This window comes from Cephus cinctus, unplaced genomic scaffold (genome assembly GCF_000341935.2).
Source record: "Cephus cinctus unplaced genomic scaffold, Ccin1 Ccin1_scaffold0080, whole genome shotgun sequence".
NCBI classification, from domain to species: Eukaryota; Metazoa; Arthropoda; class Insecta; order Hymenoptera; family Cephidae; genus Cephus; species Cephus cinctus.
In genome coordinates, this window is record NW_014332821.1 from 1,015,519 (window position 1) to 1,034,369 (window position 18,851).

The window sequence follows — 18,851 nt, forward strand, 5'->3', positions numbered from 1 at the left end:
CCCCCCCCCCCACCGAGCAGTCCGAGCCAAAGTGAAATAACTTTTCGCTTGGCTGCCAACGTACACTATAAGGTGGACCTACTGTGTAGCAAACGGAGCAATACGTGCGAATATAACGGAACTCTGGAAAGATGCCCAGTGCCGTAATCGATACGTGTAATACCGTAGATGCCACGAGCATCATGCTATAATACATACCAGTTGGATCGGCACAATGAAAGAGATTTACCATTCGATTTCTCGTACAAATTGAATAAAGAATAAAAAGTGTGACGTAATCTCGAAATTCGCAAGTGACGGTACAACGACATGATTCATTCAACGTCACACACCTTCCCGGACGAACAACCTCAGCAGTCCACTAATTCCAAAGATGGCGAACTACACACGCGACTTCTGGGTACTTTCCACGTGCGTACCTAAATGCGCACAATGCACAAGAGCGCAACGTGCGTTCGCGCATGGTAGGCAACTTCCATTTCCTCTGAAACTACTGTAATCGGTACCAGGTAACGACTGTTGCCTTTTACAATCTTCCCGAGAATTTACGTTCGTCGATCTTCAGTAATAAAATAATTCAGACATAACAATACGGACTCTGTGATTCTCGCGATTTTACAACCTCGTAATTATATCGTACCCAGTATAGCGGCGTTACACATATACAAAAAGATGAAGATCGATCGAAATCGATTGTTCGACATTTCGATCATGGACCTATCGATAAACACGGATCTTGGTGGCGCTCGAGAACGAAACGCAGAATCTCTGGCCCGTTCTCCTCTCTCTGACCCATTTAACAGTAGGTCCTTTGTTGTTTACCGATCTGACCAACGGCCAGACAAACGGATCAATCGAACGACGAACTGAACTCGATTCGAATGCGAAACATATGTACGTTCTCGAAATCGTTTATCTAGGCAACAGTTTTACGACCTTTGTTATCTACGCCTGTGAGAAGCGTGTATGTGGCATAGGTGAAAAAATGGTTATACGCGTGAGATAGGAGGACTGAACTAATTAAGCGTACATACGTATGTGTATCTGAACGTAAAGACAAACGTGGCTGGCAGAAGGATGACTCCCCCTCCACATTTCCCCTCGGCCTCGTACGTATGTGTATCAATGCTCTTTCACCGTGACGTTAAAACGGACTAATCTCTTAATCGCACTTTCGCCATTCTTCCATTGACGTGGGTATATCGGACAAAGAGAGAAGAGCAAATGGCCTGACTCCTTGTGCCGGCGGCATTTAACCGTGACAGAAGACGAATCGAGTGTAGAAAAGGTAGACGACGACGGATGAAACGAATAAATAAGAAAATTCTACATCGCTTTTGTCTCTCTAATGAGATTCTTTGTTTCGCTATCGGTGAGATCGTATCTTTTAATGAAAATTTGAAGAAGGACGTTCGAGAAAAAAATACAATTGCCGGTTTTAAGGTAGGTCAGTACTCACCCAGCAGGATATGCGACCAGCTCGCTGGTTGTGTCACAGTCCAAAGCTGCATTGCTCGACACGGTTACACCCAGGACACGTTCCAGCTTAATCTGTAACGAAAGCCGAGAGATTTCGTCGGAATATGTTCTTTTCTTTACAATTCTAAAAGATACTTGGCGAAGACTGATTGAGTTTACGATCACAGAGATAACGCAAAGTTCCGATTGAACGAACTTTCGAAATTTATGGTAATAGCCGTATGGATTATTATTTTTAAACTGGAGTCAGTGCGAATTGACGATACGAGGCTAAGTGGATATTTCTTTGACGTCGCGTCCACACGGGACACCCGATGCCTGATAAAGCGTTCTGTGAGGTTCGAGAAAAATGATTTTCATGACTATCGGTTATTCTGTCCCAGTGGTAAAATGGGAACAAACACGTAAATCACGAAGTAATCTGGTAAGGCATCTTGTTAATCCAGTTTCTTGTTCTAAGCATCAGTCGTCTTTTTGCACCGCGTTGTACAGGTTGACGAGAAAACAGCCATGACCACTTAAGGCAGCGTGAAGAATAGCTGGTGTATTTATCACCGAAAAAAAATGTACAAGACCGATCTCTCCGCGTGCAGATTTACATAGAAACTGCATAGGACGTACCGTCGTCTTAAAAACGTCAAGTAACACGTTGATAATAACTCTTTCGTTCCTTTTACATTGTATCTCTTCCTTTGTATCCCGCACTACGCGGTACGTGGATGGTGAGTAAAATCGAGTTTTAAAATGTCGAGTGACCTGAAGTGAAATTCCCAATCAGCTCATTTTTGCAGATCGAATGAACTAGCATACACGGTGAACCGATTGGTATCGATCATCGATGGATCACCATGAATTCTCATTACCACAATCGATCTGCTAGCATTTCCCTAAAGTCACCAAGTACATATAGTAACTCCAAAAAATTCGACGATTCAATGAGTCTTTTCTCGTGGAACAAAAAAAGGACACTATACTCAACCGATACCGTTTCTATGTATTTCAACTACTCGATGGTTTAACGATCGATCAGGATATCCATCCAGGCCGAGAAATCTCTAGAATCGCTCGTAAAGTCTCCAACAGCTGAGAATGCGGCGTAGCACATTTTCTCTGGCAAGATCATCGAATGGCAATAAGCCACCGTTTTGCCAGTACCGTCACTGTGAAAAAACATTCATGGAAAAGTCATCGTCATCTTGACATCTCCGTGTCAGGAGGAAGATCAAAGTCTTGTGGGTGTTCCTCGAGATGGTGAAAAAAAAAAATAAAAAAAAATAAAAAAAAACCGTAGCTTTCTACGAGCCGCTCGAACGCGTCGTGTTCGTAGCGTTTTCCCCGCAGCCAATAGAGCAGCTGCATAGAAAGGATAACGAGTTCAGCAAACGCAGCTGCGAGCACTCGCTGCATGCGTTGGAGCCACGGGAGTAGCGTCGGTGCGTTAATCGCAAGTTCTTCCGCGCAGACAAACCTCCAGAGCTAGAACGCACCTCCAGTGCGCATGCGCAGTGCCGCGCAGTCAGGGTTCTACGTTCAACGATTATAAATTTACAGCGTTACGCGCAATGCAAGACAGGCTTCTGCATTCTGCGTCCGATACTGTAACGCAGAACCAAGGACACCCCGTAAGTGCGAACGCGGCGACAGGCTCGCTGGACGAAAAGAATAAATATGCAGCGTTGCGACTAGCGGCGATAGATGAGAAAGAGAAACGTCGATTAAATCAGCGAGAAGTGACGATCCGAGGATAGAAAGTTATTGGATGACGAGAAGCGTCGAGGAACCGGTCGATCGGATGAGACGAAACTATTATGTGGTGTATAGTAGGCTTCCTCGAGGAGGAAGATAAGGCTTGTTGCATCATGGATTCGTTAATTATTATAAGCATCCATGCTGAACTCGATACGACAGTGGGAATGCTGGGCAAAGATTTCTTGACGGAAATGACGCTGCAGCAGTGCCGATCGAGAAGCTGCGTGGGCAGTCGGTAACTTATCGAACATGTCAGGCTGATTGGTCAGGTTTGATTTGATACGTGGTCAAAGCGCACGTGGGCGGGTAGCTCTTATTAATAAATAATAATACATACGTGCAAGTGCGTCAGTAGCAGCGACTGGGATATAATAGACAGATAAATAGTCCATAATGGAAATGAACTGCCGAAAGAAATAGATTCTTCGCGCGTTGGAGTACTTGCGATCGTATATTTAAATTACATTGGCGAGTAGTGCAGTTTTTTTTTTTTTTTTTATCGAAATAATGGGAAAGGCAATGAGAAGGGCGTTTCCGGTAATAGTATACACGGTTGTCGAATACGACTCGAGTCTCTCATTCGAAAACTCTCTCCTTACGTAAAAAAAAAAAAGACGAACTTTATTCAGAAGTGGATGGCTGAGTGTCGAGAACCAGGCATCCCAAAAAAAAAAAAAGAGACTTGGTGGGTAAGCAAAAATAAATGCGAATCTTCGACAGAAGGAATCTCGTCCATGACATAACCGAGTCTTCCTCACGGAGTCTCAATCGATAGCATGAAAAATAAAAGTAAATCACTCGACCTTTTGGACAGGACAGAGTAATAAAGGCGTAATGAGAATTTCAAAATTATTTACAGCATTAAAATTACGTACAAAAGTAATGTTTTACACAAAAGTTTATCAATTCAGGATTTCCAGTATGGAAATTTGTATGAATCATCAAAATCTAAATATATAAAGTAGCTTCCGTAAGGACAAGGGAGGTCAAAAATGCCCGGTATTTTAGACAAGCCCACCTCATCCATCCATCGATCCATCCAATCAACCATAAGGCCATCCAACCGATCCATACACTACTAGCAGTATAACGTCAGATTCCATAGCGTCCCACTTGAACAGCAATCAAGCTACGCCGAAGGTATGAAGGTATAGGAACTCTTGTTGACCAGGTGCAGCTGAATGACAGCAGCAACAAGTATAACTAGCATAGGAATCCCACGAGCTCGCAATTCGTTTGCATCAAAGATGCATATGCAGTGTCGTTTGTGCAGAGCGCAACCACCTACTTACATCAGACGCTAACGTTAGTCAGGTTATAGAAGACATCGCAGCAGCCTCATTCCCTTTTAGCACGTATGGGCACACGTGCAGATATATACACATAGTATATGTATGCACGCGATCCTATAACATGGCATATAGCATATGGTGGGCACGCATGGCACACGTGTTTTGTAACGAGGTGCGCGCGAACTACGTCGACAAGTTGCGACACATTTCCGACGTCCCGTGTACAGGAGGTTAGCACCAGACAGAAATCCATGGCATGCGTGCCCACGTGTTCACATAGCTATGAGCGATTTACATGGGACGATCTCGAGGAGGCAGGACGGCAAGTCGTTGGAATTCGTAAAAACTTCGTATATCCGCGCCTGCGCACAAAAATTTTCATCCTTAAGAATTTCTTACGCAACACCCTACGGGATTGTTGTTAAATTTAGTTTCGATAGTGGAAAAAAAAAAACAACAATTTTCCCATTTCCAATAGTCCAGTAAACGAAGCGCGTCTCGATACCCAACAGTAATCCACATTGTTGTTGACTCCTTGCTCCTCGAGACCGCAGTCAATTAACAGTCAAATAATGCGATCGACTCGAAACCGGTTGGTCATTTTTAGCGATGATGCTCCACCCTGTCGTCCTTGTGTGTTTATGCGCGTATTCGCGGTCTTTTTATCGCGCGCGACTATATAGGCGAACGTTATGCACGTAGGACGCACGAGGTTCTACCTGTCGTTAAATGTTTCCGCGAACCATTATTCGAGGCGTTCATTCATTTCGCGTCATTGGTACAAGGGAACGTGAATCGTTAACGACCTACATGACTGAAGAGCGAAGAGTGAACATTTTATCCGAATCTCGAGATAAAAAATTATACAATACTGGTACAAAAATGATTACGTGTACGGTGGTACGAATTGCTTACGGTATAATGACGAAATTATCATTAACATCTGGATGACTGACTCCAGCCGGTTGTACATACCTTTATGTACCTTGTTTATATTATCGACTGCGATCGACAGATCGATCTAATTCACCGGTAAATTATATACCAGGGAAGTATATCTATAGCCACGTCTAGCTAGCGTATAGATCGTTCGTTAACATACGCGTAATGGCAGAGCATAAATGAGAGACGCAGTCGGGTCCGCAGTTCAATAAAGGAAAAGAATGCCACGCGTATGCATTCCACGTGCGTAGGCATATGCCAAAGATGGCGATCCATAAAAGACTCGGTGGGCAATTCTGTGGAAAGTTGGACGAAAAAAAAAGAAAAAAAAACAAATTTCTCGTTGGAATAATAGAAGGTAGAACGTACGTAGTACGAGACGGAATGAAACGACGATGGTAAGTCAAGCGAACATAGCCGTAAGCACGCTTGGTACACTCGTAACCGCCTTCACGACGTTCCGCTGATTTTTCTGGTAGAGCGTGCAAAAAGAACGTGGCATTCATCCTCGAGATTGCTTTAAGCGAACAAATGTGAACATTGCGAATGTTAAAATTTCTGTCGCTCCATTGCCGTATCGCGATGTACCGGATATCGTGTAAATCATCGTTACGTTTGCTCCAATTACCAAAAATTCTATTTCCGAGGCTCGTCGACTTGAACAACGATACGTCTGCCTGGTGTAAAACCGAGCGAAGAGATAGAGGTAATCGACTAACAGGTATAAACGATACAAGAGTAATGACGTAAGGCTTAGCTGGTAGAAGCAAGGTCTCTCCATATAATACCTGCTGCGTCTTACGTAATGGCGCAAGGATCGTCATTCTCAATGAGAAGAATGAAAGGATACAACGTTGTATGCATGCTTGTATATTAGCGTTGTACACGAGTTTCGATTTTCAATGGTCTTCGAGGATGCTGACGGATGCTTTATTAAAGATGAAAAGAAAGATTTATTTACAGTTAGCTGAAAGGTGGAAAATTAGGTAATTTTTTAGGAAAAAAATTGTGCGATAGGCGTTGTTACGTCACTCGCGACTAAAAGGAGTATTTGTAACAGCATCAAGGGATGGGTCTTGTCCAATTGACTCGGAGGTCATTCTTGGCCTTTTTATCCCAAGTGGATTTCAGTATAGAAATCATAATTAACGTAATTAACTGGCTGTAGGAATTCGCTCGACTGAAGCTTCTCTACGATAACGAATTATCGATACGGCTCAATACTGAAGTAATGTTTCAGACTTCTTTGGATATTCAAGGGTAATTTTCAAAATGATTTTTGGCTCAAGCGCGAGAGTGTAACGAGGATACTGCTTCTCGGGCACTGCCCACGTATTTTAATTCTAGTATTACCAAACGGATGACTAATGTCAAAAGCGGTAAGTAAAACGTCACGAGAAATTGTGCAACTCGGCCAAAATATTTTCGACCCACGTGCTTGCGCGTTACCTATATACCAGGATATTTCTTCGTCGATGATAGCGAAGTTGCGACATTTTAGTGCTACGCATGTGAAATTGCCCGTATGTGGGCCACGCATTATGCATACGCGCGAGAAAACATATAGACGAAATATATACAGAAGGAAGTCCGATAAGGCGTGGGTTTGCACTTTCTTGCTCCATTCGCGATAACGCGGATTCTGGCTGAGAAAAAGGAGTTACTGAATGCCGTCGATGGCGCGAAGAAAAATTGGAGAAAATAAAAATTCCATCCATTCGAGAGTTATGAGGAACGAAGTACTTTTTTTTTTTTTTAAGATTTTGGGTACAGTTTTAAATATATGTATTTCTCGTATCTACTAAGACTCTACTCTGCGATTTGAGCGCTGCCACAGGGAGAATCGCAGACACGACGATAGCCGATAAATCAGTTGAGGATTCTAGGGAAACCAAGGAAACACCCTCAATTTCCGCGAGACACAATAGAATCAGTTGGAGATGCGCCAGGAACATTGAAATGAAGAGTAACGATTTGGGAAGGACGATAGCAAGCGTGACAATTCCGAGTCTCGGAGAGCGACTACATGGACCAATGAACCAGCGATCATGGCGACCGGATACTGTGCCAAAATAGTCCAACTTAAGCCCTTCAACATCGACCAATATCCAATTCCCGATTTACCACAAGCTACAACCACCCCGATTATCAGGATCCACGTGTCAAACGTCTGAAAATCATACGTCAAAAACAGCTGTTACTCAAACGTTCACTTCCCACACTAAATCCAGAGGTAGAAAAACATACGCGGAGCAATGATTCGAAACAAAGCGCAAGAGACGTCAATTTTACGAAGATCGACTATTCGCAATGCGAAGATCGATAAAAAATAACGGAAATTAGATTCAAAAGAATTTAGTTCCCAACCTTACCGGGAACCCAGTACAACGATAAATACCCACGCCGGGACATTCTCGTTTCCATGGAAATTGGTATGAACTTTCTACGCGCAATAGTAACAACAGACTGGGTTCGTTTGTGCACTCGACGCTTTCGAGCAAACAAATTCCGTCGACGTTAACACGTAAAGGCCGCACCCGGTTACGGTTACACTGACTGTTTTACGATCTCCCTGGTATACGTCGCGAATGTCTGCTAAGTATATACATATATAGTTAAATGCCTATACACGTAGCTTCACCACCCAGCAGGTAGCAGGTATAAGTACTTAGACGCGTCCAAGGTTAAATTAATAATCACATGCAAGATTCTCGATGGCAGGTAGGATACGTGCTATTAGAGATCATCCCATATGTCTCTGCCGTCGGGATTGCGCGGTGCATTTCGAAATTACGGTACGGGCATTTAATACGTGTATTATGAGTCTCGGCAATGCTAATATTAAATACCACTGCGGATGCTGGATATACCTATGTAATATTTGTAAGATATACTTGTCCGTAATATTTGCAGTATTTTTTAACTCAATTTTCCCGTCCGTTAAATATACATCGATATATTTTAACGAGCGGACCAATTTTTTCCTTGTAAAATCATAAATTCATTATAAGTCAAGGACTGTTCACGAGAGAATCTTGATTATTCCAAAGGAACGGGACACGAACATTAGAAATGATTCGGGGACAATTATGTGCAGAGGAACGAACGATCGAGGATCGTTGGAATAAATAAGTCCCTTAATACCCCAAGTACCTATCTAGTCTAGCGTAACGATATTCCGATACAGAAATTAATTAACAGATCTCAAAAGGATTTCTAAGGATCTCATATAAAAATACGGCTAAATGAAATTTCTAATATATGTAGGTATATACGTATGTTATATCGTCGCAGGATAATTACCTATTGCCAATTCGCACTTTTACGTGAGAAACGCGACAATGAGTCCCGCGAGCTTATCTAAGATAATTACACCGATCATCTAAGTACCCGAATATCCCAGCCCATTGACGAACTATCCGGAAATGAGGCTGCAGCGTGAGAACAGCTATAGACAGACGCAGATTGTACATGCAGTAATATAGATACGATACCAGATAGCCAAGAAACATACATGAAGCAAAGGGAAGTCCCGCGAAATTTGTCTCGCCATTATCGTCTTCCGGGCCGCGATATCCCATGGGTTCATTTCCAAGTGACGACTCTCGTTACATCTGTTTCCTGGTTACGGGCGTATTTCTACGGGATAGAAAAACTGGCGTTCGCCTACGATAGAAATTTCGTAATTACAACGTGCAATGCGCGTATTAGCTTGTTAGCCTTGTTTTGACTTCTGTTACGCCGCATACGGTACAGGAGTTAAATGTGAAGCCTGAACCAGTAAGATCGCAAGTACGAAAAAACCTCCTTTAAAAGTCAGCCGTGAGAAGAATGCCCGTAAAAACAAGAATTTCAGGTTCCCCCGGGCGCATAGATATAAGTGTAAGCACGCGCAGGGAATTTTATAATGCAGCTATGCATACGTCCTGCTGGACTAACGTATCGCTACAACCTCATTAGTAACAGGCAGCAGGAGTAACACGTGGGTATGTATATCACGCTGATATTCGAAGGAGGAAACATTTTTTTTCGCACGTTGAATGTAGGTCGCGCTTGCATTTTTCAGATTTATAAAAGTCGACAGTGAGACGAGCAGACTCGTGGTAAAAAAAAAATGTAAATTGCAGATACCACGTCACGATCGATTACCCATAAAGTAGATATAGCTTGTTGGTACGTAATATTAACATTTTTTTTTTTAATTTCAAAAAGTACATTCGTCTTCGACCCAGCCAAAGTTTCCTGGGTAAAATAAACAAAAATTCAATTTTCACACGTATGACGTCACAGGTGTTACTGTCTAGTATATAAGACACACAGAACCACAGAATCTGCCGACAGTGCAAGTCTGATTAAGAAACACGTAACAGCCTTAACTTACGCAAAGCAGCCTTAGACGGTATGACCATCCTATTTGTTACCAAGATTCTCCCATTTATGGGCATCCAATGGTAAACGGTGTATCCTGATTGGACCAGTATTCGCGAATCTGCTGTCGACGGTTCACACACGTGATTCGAACGATCGACATTCTTTAGCATGGTGATATCGGTAATTACGTATAAAGTAGCTTTTGATTGACAACAGTTATACAGGGTCAGAGGATACGGAAAATACGAACGTTTATCAGGAAGTAACAAAGGTAAGATGAGTTGTAGGTACGTGATGCTTAATGGGAAATAGCATCCGGGAAGGCGATATAGGATATCTCTATATACATATATGTACCTAACAAGATACCCTTTCACGGGTTAATTACACTAAAATAATTAGCATAGACCGCAGGGTACGGTACACGTACCGGCTGAATCTTAAAGATTTTTGGAAAAAATGCTCCTACGGACCTATTTGACTAATTAATGTCAACTTGAGTAATAGTAAGTCACATGGCAAAATACAACACATACGTGTCCCATACATCTACCGTAGTTCCACATACGTCACACATGTGGTGTTACGACGCGTATCGGTATTTAAAAATGACGAGCATACATGTACTTCTCCAAAGACACGTAACGCGCACGAGTGACACGCCTGCATGCGTTTCTAGCGTGTCGAGAAATTAATTAATTAAACATTACGAGGCGCAAGATACAAATATGTGTGTCTGCGAGTGACTGGGCGCAGGTCTGATTAGAAGGAATGATTAAAAGGAATAATTAAAAGTTCAATAGAAAGTTTTGGTCGAATGAAAAATCAACAATGTGTCGAGCAGCCAAGACCAGCTGTGATAATGATAATCGTAATCGCAATTAATACATTTCCACGATAAATTCACTCCTGTTCCTCGAGACTATCTCTCGGTTGAAAACATAAGAATGCCGATTCGCGAGGACGACGAAAAATATCGACAGGGCACGCGCATTAGGCCGAATTTTCATAAAACGTGTGGGCGTTATCCACGCGTTAAGTGCAATGTAGATGATTATCACTTTCTAGCAGTTGTATATACAGTCACTGTATAAGATATTTCTTCGCATTATTGCTGGGCGAACCGGCGATCGTCACAGGAACGCTAACGGTAACGCGTACAGCGCCGGTGATAGTAGGTTAAGTAAGATAGCAATATCTCAAGCTTATGCCACCTTCAACAAATGCTCGTCCGACACGAACCTGCACAAAAGCTATCTGGCTGGATATACATACATGAAAACCCAGCAGGTACATATTGGTACTTCCTAATTGACCTACTTATTTATACTTTACATATATGTATATATGTATCAAGACGATTTTATCATAATCGACTGTTTCACGTATAATCAATAAAAATCTCAAATGATTTGGGGATATTGTTCAAGAAGGGTATTTTTCAAAAATGTAACATACTGCAGGCCTTGCAACAGTGCCAACAACCTTGGTCCAGGTTCCACCCATTACCGATTACACAATAATGTATATACCTAAAGTAACAGTAATACATGAAATTGACGAAATTCGATAAATGCGAACATCAAGCCAGAAATTCTACAGGCATTCCCTAGGTAAAACAATTGCGTCACAGAAATAATCTTGAAAAACGTCCCGACGTATATAATTATCGTGTACAAGGTAACTGTGTATTTATGTTCGGCATCCAGCGTACACCTCTTGATACATAAGTAACGATCTACCACGCTCCAGAACGTTGCGTATCCGAGTCTCTAACGCTTTCTCGAACGAGTGAAAAGCAACGTAGCTGGGACTCCGTAAGGAGAATCGTGTAGAATTTAGCATGGAGCACTGACGTTAAACGCAGTGTTGAGAGAGAGTTTGATTGAAAAAAATAAATAAATAAAACAAATAAAAGTACCTATCCAAAATGACAAGAGATAAAACTTGCTAAAAATATTATTCCTCGTGGGTACAGTCACGTCCAACGACAAACAGACAAGCACGAGTAGCGCGTAATAGAATCGCGTGCGCACGAGGAACCGTGCGTAATACCTGGGATACGTATACGCGTACCACGATAAAACGTACCGAGAGATTAATAGCGCGTATTCTTATCATCGCTCGTAAATATTAATCAGTGCCCTGAAATTGTTCCTTCCCGTATATCCCGTATATACCGTACCCCGGAGTACGCGAGTGAGATGCTACCATTAAGTCATCGAGACATGCGCGTTATTTAAGTACCAGCTGTTATAGCCGCCAACGCACAACCACAGTGCAGATGAAGGTTGCGTGAAAACGCATAGGCTTAATTAACAAATTTAATTAAGTTGTAACATCACATCCTTGGCTGTACATTGAACGCATAACGCGAATAAATAAATTCAATAATTCATCGATTTCGTGATACGGTAGGATGAAAGATATTTTTCAATATTCCCGCCAAAATATCTCGTAACGAACGAGCTTCAAGATCTCAAGTATATACTCCGATGCGTTAAATACACTTTTTGTTCTCTCAAAAAGATATACCGATATTTACCCAGCGTCTTTATCATGCAAATAACATCTAAAGCTATACTCACATCGTAAGCAGGAACGTTCTCCTTGTCCCGTATAATTGGCGAACTGTTTCTCGGTGCAATTAACGCCATTTTACACCTCGAGTTTCCCCTCTCGTATCGCGCACGCACTTTTCAATTCTAAAGCGATCGCCTTTACTCTCGCATGGCGAATCGACTACCATCTCCCTGATTCTCACACTTTGGTATTATCCATTCCCCGAATCAGCCACTGAACGCGACTATCGGCAGCACTCGGAGTTCGTTACAAGACGACACAGCTTGAGGACTGATCGACTCTTGGGTCGATATTCACTTCCGGTTGGGTTGAGAGGGAGAGTGCTCCGAAGAAAGAGAGCGAAAGAGACGCAGGACGAGTTAAACGTAGCGGCTAACGAAGTCTGAAAAGCGAATAGAAGAAGAACGTACATAAAACTGTACCAATCGAAATAGCCATGGCAGCATCACGTTTCGTACGATCTTTCCGCGGATGATCGACACACGCGTAACTACACGGTATCTATTCGGCATAGACACGAAGGCAGCTGTTACGTAAACGTTAACGAACCGTAGCTAAATCACGTAGTATGCTGAACCGAACGGGCACTTTTTTTTTAAATACCTTGTCAGGTGATCAAAGTCGAAGTGAATATTCTTGAGTGAAAAGTGAAAATTTTTTGACTTTTTATTCAAAATTTTGTTTTCATCAAAATTTATTTCAAATCACGCGCGTCCGCGTGTGGTCATAGGTGCAGCTCCGAGGGGACGGAAGGAAAGCATACAATTGGTGCGGGTGACGAGATATATATCCGTTGCAAAAAATATTTGTATTTTTTACATCGGGATCGATGAAAAATCGATATTAATATTACTTCGGAGCATTAGACTGTACTGTACGTGGTACTGCTCGCGTTAAACAGGGGATAGACGTATTTTGCGTCTTTTGAAAACAATCCTTTCACGTAACACGAGTGGGAGCACGAGATGGCGTCAATCTTAAATATTGCCGACTTATGTCATTCGACGACGAGTGTGTTCCTGCTTGAATGTTAATAATACGAGGCGTTGACGAGTTCTTAGCACGTCTCCCGTACCGCTTGAAATATTCATTGCAGTACGTCCTTCGCGGACACTTGTAACGACATTATGTACAATTCAAAAACTCAGTAAACTTCGATATGGCTTTGAGGTCTTAGAGGAGTTCCGGTATCAAGTACACGAACGAACATTCCCTATACCGCGTACTAGTAAACAACAACGAAAAAAGCAAATTCCATATGAACGCAAAATGATTGTAAAAATTTAATTAACAATAAAAATCACTTCAGCCAAATCTTCTAGAAACATACGAGGGGTATAATCCGCACAAATATTTTAATCACCATTTAACCAGATATCCATGTAATTTTATTATTAGTCCCAGTAAACAATACTTCATCGCTGTTCGTAATGATCGTATGTAATCGAAGTTCTCAAGTTCGTTCACTGTTTTCGTAAGTACGTGCTGCCATCGACGAGCGCTCTTGTGTACCTTGTTTCCCGATAATGACAGCCGGACAAGGGAAAAAGAGAGAGAGAGAAAGAGATAGATACAAGCAAGGAATTAGTGCGACAGAGACGTCCGAGAGTGGCACGTGGAGATTGCGACGAACATAACAATAATAACAAGAAAAACGCGAGGAGAGACTCGAACGAGAGATAGGAGAGTGACAGCGAGAGAGGACGGCCAACTCTAGACTGAGGTGCGCACTCCAGCTATCCACTAGGTACCCCACTCTCTTCTTCTCCGGTGGGAGATAGAGAGAGAGAGAGAGAGAGAGAATATAGATACCTTGTCCGACCTGCCAAATCATTCCCAATCGGTGTTTATAAATGCGACTATCGCTTTGGCTACCGAAACATGAGATTCTACGCGAATTGCCAAACGATGAAAAGTAAGTAAAAAAAAAAGTTCAACCTAACGAAACAAGACAGACGAAGTGGAGTCTGTATGCGCGAGACATGCTGATCCGATTTGTCAAGGACAGGAAGGATCAGACGGAGGGCAAAGTGTCTTCGTTCGAATTGTAATGGACCGACAGTACGGTAGTGAGAGAGTAAGGATTACTTTGGATCCGAAGTGGGTCCAGTGACGTACGTGGGATGCTGAAGTTACTCGTTCACTCTGACATAACCGGTTTTCATGTGACGGCCACGCGAGTGAGTTATTACATATTATTTATCGTGACGATAAATATTTAATTCAATTAATGAAAATCGCGAATAATCAAAGATTGCTATAATTTGTCATACGCAAGGGATGGACGGCTGTTCCTGGCACTGGGGATTACTGTCGGGTATTCCCATTCCAAATCGGAGACCTTCGTGATTCCTCCCATTTGTCCCAGTCGATGATCGTGATTTATTTGACTTCGTGGTATATATATGTATACGCTCGATCGTATTATTGTATTGCGCAACAATACGACAAGTCGTAAATATATTTTCACGACCGACGCGAATTCTACTTTTTCGTCGGTTATATGTTAAATGTGAGAGCGTAAAGTTAATATCCCATTAACGATTCACCCGTCGAGACTGTTGAAGTTTCAGGAAGGGTTGACACTCACCCTGCCTCGTTCTTCCCGAAAAGGGTTTAACGTCCGAAGGGACTTAGGAACGTCGGAGGGTGCGTTTTCAGGGTCTTCTTCCCCCCCCCCCTCACCCCTCCCCAGTGTAATACACAAGAAGAGGATCTTTCCAACGAACTCCCGACTACGGATCAACTGCCTATCGTCCCATCGGTTCGAGACGATCGGAGGACTCGGCTGACAATAAATTTGTCCGTATCGCGTAAAATGACAATAGCAGGTATATATGTATACCGCAAGTGTACACACGTTACCTACGTACGTCATGTTGACACGAGTGCAATTTCCGGGTGCTGGAAAATCGTAGTTGCCGGCCGCCTTTGGCGAAAGGCGATCTTTACTTGACCAGTCGCTGCATCAGGCTACACCACAGTCCCTTTGTATATTCGTACCTGAGCAGTGTGATTCCTTGCGGCGGTAGTTGATGGTCGTCGCTTGGAAAGAGGAGCTTGATGAAATATCGTCAAGATATGTAGGAACTGTGCTGGTCGACGGGGTATTAGGCCGGTGGCATGTCGAGGGAAGGTTTTATGAAGAAAAATCGTTGGCTCGAAGGGAGAGGAGACTGTGAGACGTGGGTAATTATAATCAAAGGTGTGGCCGTATCGTTGCTGAGTATAACCACTACGCCCTAATGTAATTGGCTGAAAAGTAAGCAGAAAGGTTCATCAACCCTTAGGGGTACGTCATAAGGGACAGTACGTACGGATACGTAGTACGTAGGTATCCGACGGATACCTACGTTGGCACTGCAATGATAGAAAATGGAATTTAAGTTGATTCCTCATACAGTAGAAAGATACGTGTGTATGACGCTATCGAAGGAAAATTTGGGACCATACGTATCCTGATGATATCGGATCTTGAATTTGGATAGACAAGGATTTGAGGTTTCAAAAAATGGACTCGCGCTGAATTCACGTGAGCGTCGGGCCGCTCGGCGAGAACAATCAATATGCAGTACCGTTAGGTACAACAGGATATCGCGGCGACACTATGTGCGTGCTAGAAACGCAAGAGTAGGTACAGCGTCGTCTATCTTGCCAAAGCGGGTCGCCATTGGAGTTCAAGATAAAAAGTAAAAGCACCGGCTTACGTTGTTAGCGCTAAATGCGGTCAACTTTGCCAAGCATTCAAAATAAGTAGATCAATGTGTAAAAGAAGGAGGATTGATAAAGGAGCCGATAAAGGGTGAGAATGAAGGTAAAAATTTTTGTCAAATTATTTTATCACGTTACTGATTAAGTTTCTTGATTTTACGATGAAAAAGTATGCGATCGACGGATTCTGTATTTGGACTTGAGAATGATTGCAGGGAATGATAGTGAAAAAAAAAAAATTAAATCACGCGATATGAATTAATTCCCGAAAATTGCAGACACCATTATATCCCAAGGACTAAATGATTATTAAGATAAAGTGCATATGCCGGCTGGGTTCGTACTTCGTCTATATACCTATATATACCAGTTAATTCGCGAACGTGCCCATCTACGTATAATTTGCACACAATCGTTTTTTGGCACCCACGTGCTATACGGTGCGCGCGCACGCGAGAGGAATTGAGAGAAAGAAAAACGTGAATTTCTTCGTTCGAAGGTTCTTCGAGAACCAGTTTTTAATGTTTGTTGTATGTATCAATCCCGAATGTCGTATAAAATTATTCATAAGTTATCCACCTACGACGGACGCTTCTCAATGTCACGGATTTCGCATTTCTTTCTTAAGCATAAATTTCTCGAGCGCGGATACGAATTTTCAACGTCGCAGATCTCTTTTGCAAAAGGACACTGACTCACCGATTAGTAAAGTTGCAGCAAGGACGACGGAGGAGAGCGAAGACTGCATCATGGGTTTTCTTATATGGTATGCAAATCCGCGTGGTATAGCAGTGAGGTGCCACTAAATAAAATAATGAGAGGGATGGGACCATAATAAAAAAGTTAGTAAAAAAGAGAAAACGATAGAAAGAAATTTTTAAAAAATGTCTAAAGGCACGAAGGAGTGGCTGGTGCTCTAATAGAGACAAAACAGATCCTAAAGGTTTTAAAGGCTGAATATTGTTGGCTATGCCATGGTATACGTATGGACGATTGCTACGATTTCAATGCGAAAAGCTTGACAGGATGACGGGGAATCGCGTGCGCCAAAAAGTTTTGAAGAGATAAAAAATGAAACACACGACGAGTCGACGCACCGAAGACTATTGGCTTCTGCAACGACACGTTGGAATAACTGTCAAAAGGCATACGTATATGTATACTGGCTATGCTTCGTGATACCGACCCGCTTAGTTCTGGATTTACTTAACGCAGAGTGAAGAGTGCGCTAGACGTTGCTATTGTGTTTAGCTTTGGCTCCGTCGGTAAGTAGTTTCTAATGTAATTACCAACAGTTTTCATTAATACCGACCGATCCGTAACATTGACTTCGAACGAATGATCGATATACGAGACTGTTTTATCGTCGATTACGTCACACAGGTAATCCGTGGAAATAGACAGCGCAGATAACGGTATAACAACAAATAGCAATAACAAAGCAAAGGTAGGAATAGAAAAGTACATTCAAGGTATGATGTTTCAGAGTTAAACCGTAGGAAGACTGTACTAAGGAAATTTAAAAGATTTTTTAGCAATTCACGTAATTTATTTTTTTCTCTTGTTCAAGCGTTATACAACTGCACGTAATGGAATACAGTGAAATATTTATAACGAAGGGGGAATTCTTTGAATCAATTTTTAAACCCACTGTTGTATCGATGAACTACACTGAACGAGTGCACCGTAATCCTAAGACCGGTATTAGAAGGTCTAGTTGGCCGACTGGTCAGTTGGTAACGCGATACGCAGTTCAAAGTCGATCTGGCAAGATCTTCTCAGAGAGATCACGTTATTAATTACATACCAGGAAAGGAATTGTAATACACCAAAGCAATATGTTCCGAGGTGTGTACAGCTCGTAAGAAATGACTATGTTAAATTTTACGCGACATTTAACTTTCCATCGAGAAAAGGCATATCCGTAACGGTTTAAGTTTTCAAATTGCGACCGACCAGCGGTTATTAGAAATTCCTTGTCACTCGACGCACGGATGAACGATCTCACGGTATCTTATGCAACGGATGATGCTGCCAAGAAAAAGCGAATTAAAGATTCCTTTGAAACTCATGAATCAGTCGAGAGCCCCGAGTCCAATCCAGGTGATCCTTCGGACTGAGTCCCGGGATGCGTTCACCAGAATGGTAGCATATCGGTGACGTCAAGAGCGCCAAGAATTCCATTGCATAATGCATAAGTATCCGGTGTTATCCTGGCAATTAAAATGATCCATCGATAGGATGACGCGTGATCGAGTGTCGTATCCCATAATTATAAAGTGTCTCTAACCGAGAGAGACACCCGGTGCAAACTTGACAAGAGTATTTACTTGGGACCGGATAAGATCATCGAGTCCTGATATTAATTAGTCAAGAATGGCTTCTCTCGCGTTTCGCACGGTCTTATTAAATGATTCGCGCAAGCAAATAGAGCGACTTTTAAATAGGAAGCCGTGGCGCGATTGTTCCTTGACTCGTTTTACGATCGCAGCCGGCGCTGGAGAAATGTTGCGCGTGCAGCAAGACACGCCGGCTTGTCAAAGAGAAATTTTTATTTTACAACGACGACTCGTTTCCATAGCTTCGTTAAAAAGCAAGAGTTATTAACATGCAAATATACTAGAACATGGAGATATGAGAAAACGCAATAATTCCAATTAATTGGCAATAAATCAAAACGCGATATAGGATACACGGAAGACGATATTACGTCATGTAAGTGGG

At 42.4% G+C, this 18,851-nt stretch overlaps 1 protein-coding gene across 14 annotated transcripts in view; it reads right to left on the reverse strand.

Moving 5' to 3' along the window:
- LOC107271231 (mitogen-activated protein kinase-binding protein 1) overlaps positions 1-18,851 on the reverse strand; it is a 70,516-nt gene that overhangs the window by 32,470 nt on the left and 19,195 nt on the right. For 11 of the 14 annotated variants that reach the window (XM_025088856.1, XM_025088862.1, XM_015747057.2 and 8 more), the window contains exon 3: positions 1,460-1,551. In XM_025088856.1, coding sequence (XP_024944624.1) covers positions 1,460-1,551 — 92 coding nt within the window. Of the gene's footprint in view, positions 1-1,459; positions 1,552-12,421; positions 12,799-13,779; positions 14,130-18,851 lie in introns of those variants that run through there. The other 3 variants (XM_015747004.2, XM_015746985.2, XM_025088883.1) reach the window with 3 other exon arrangements.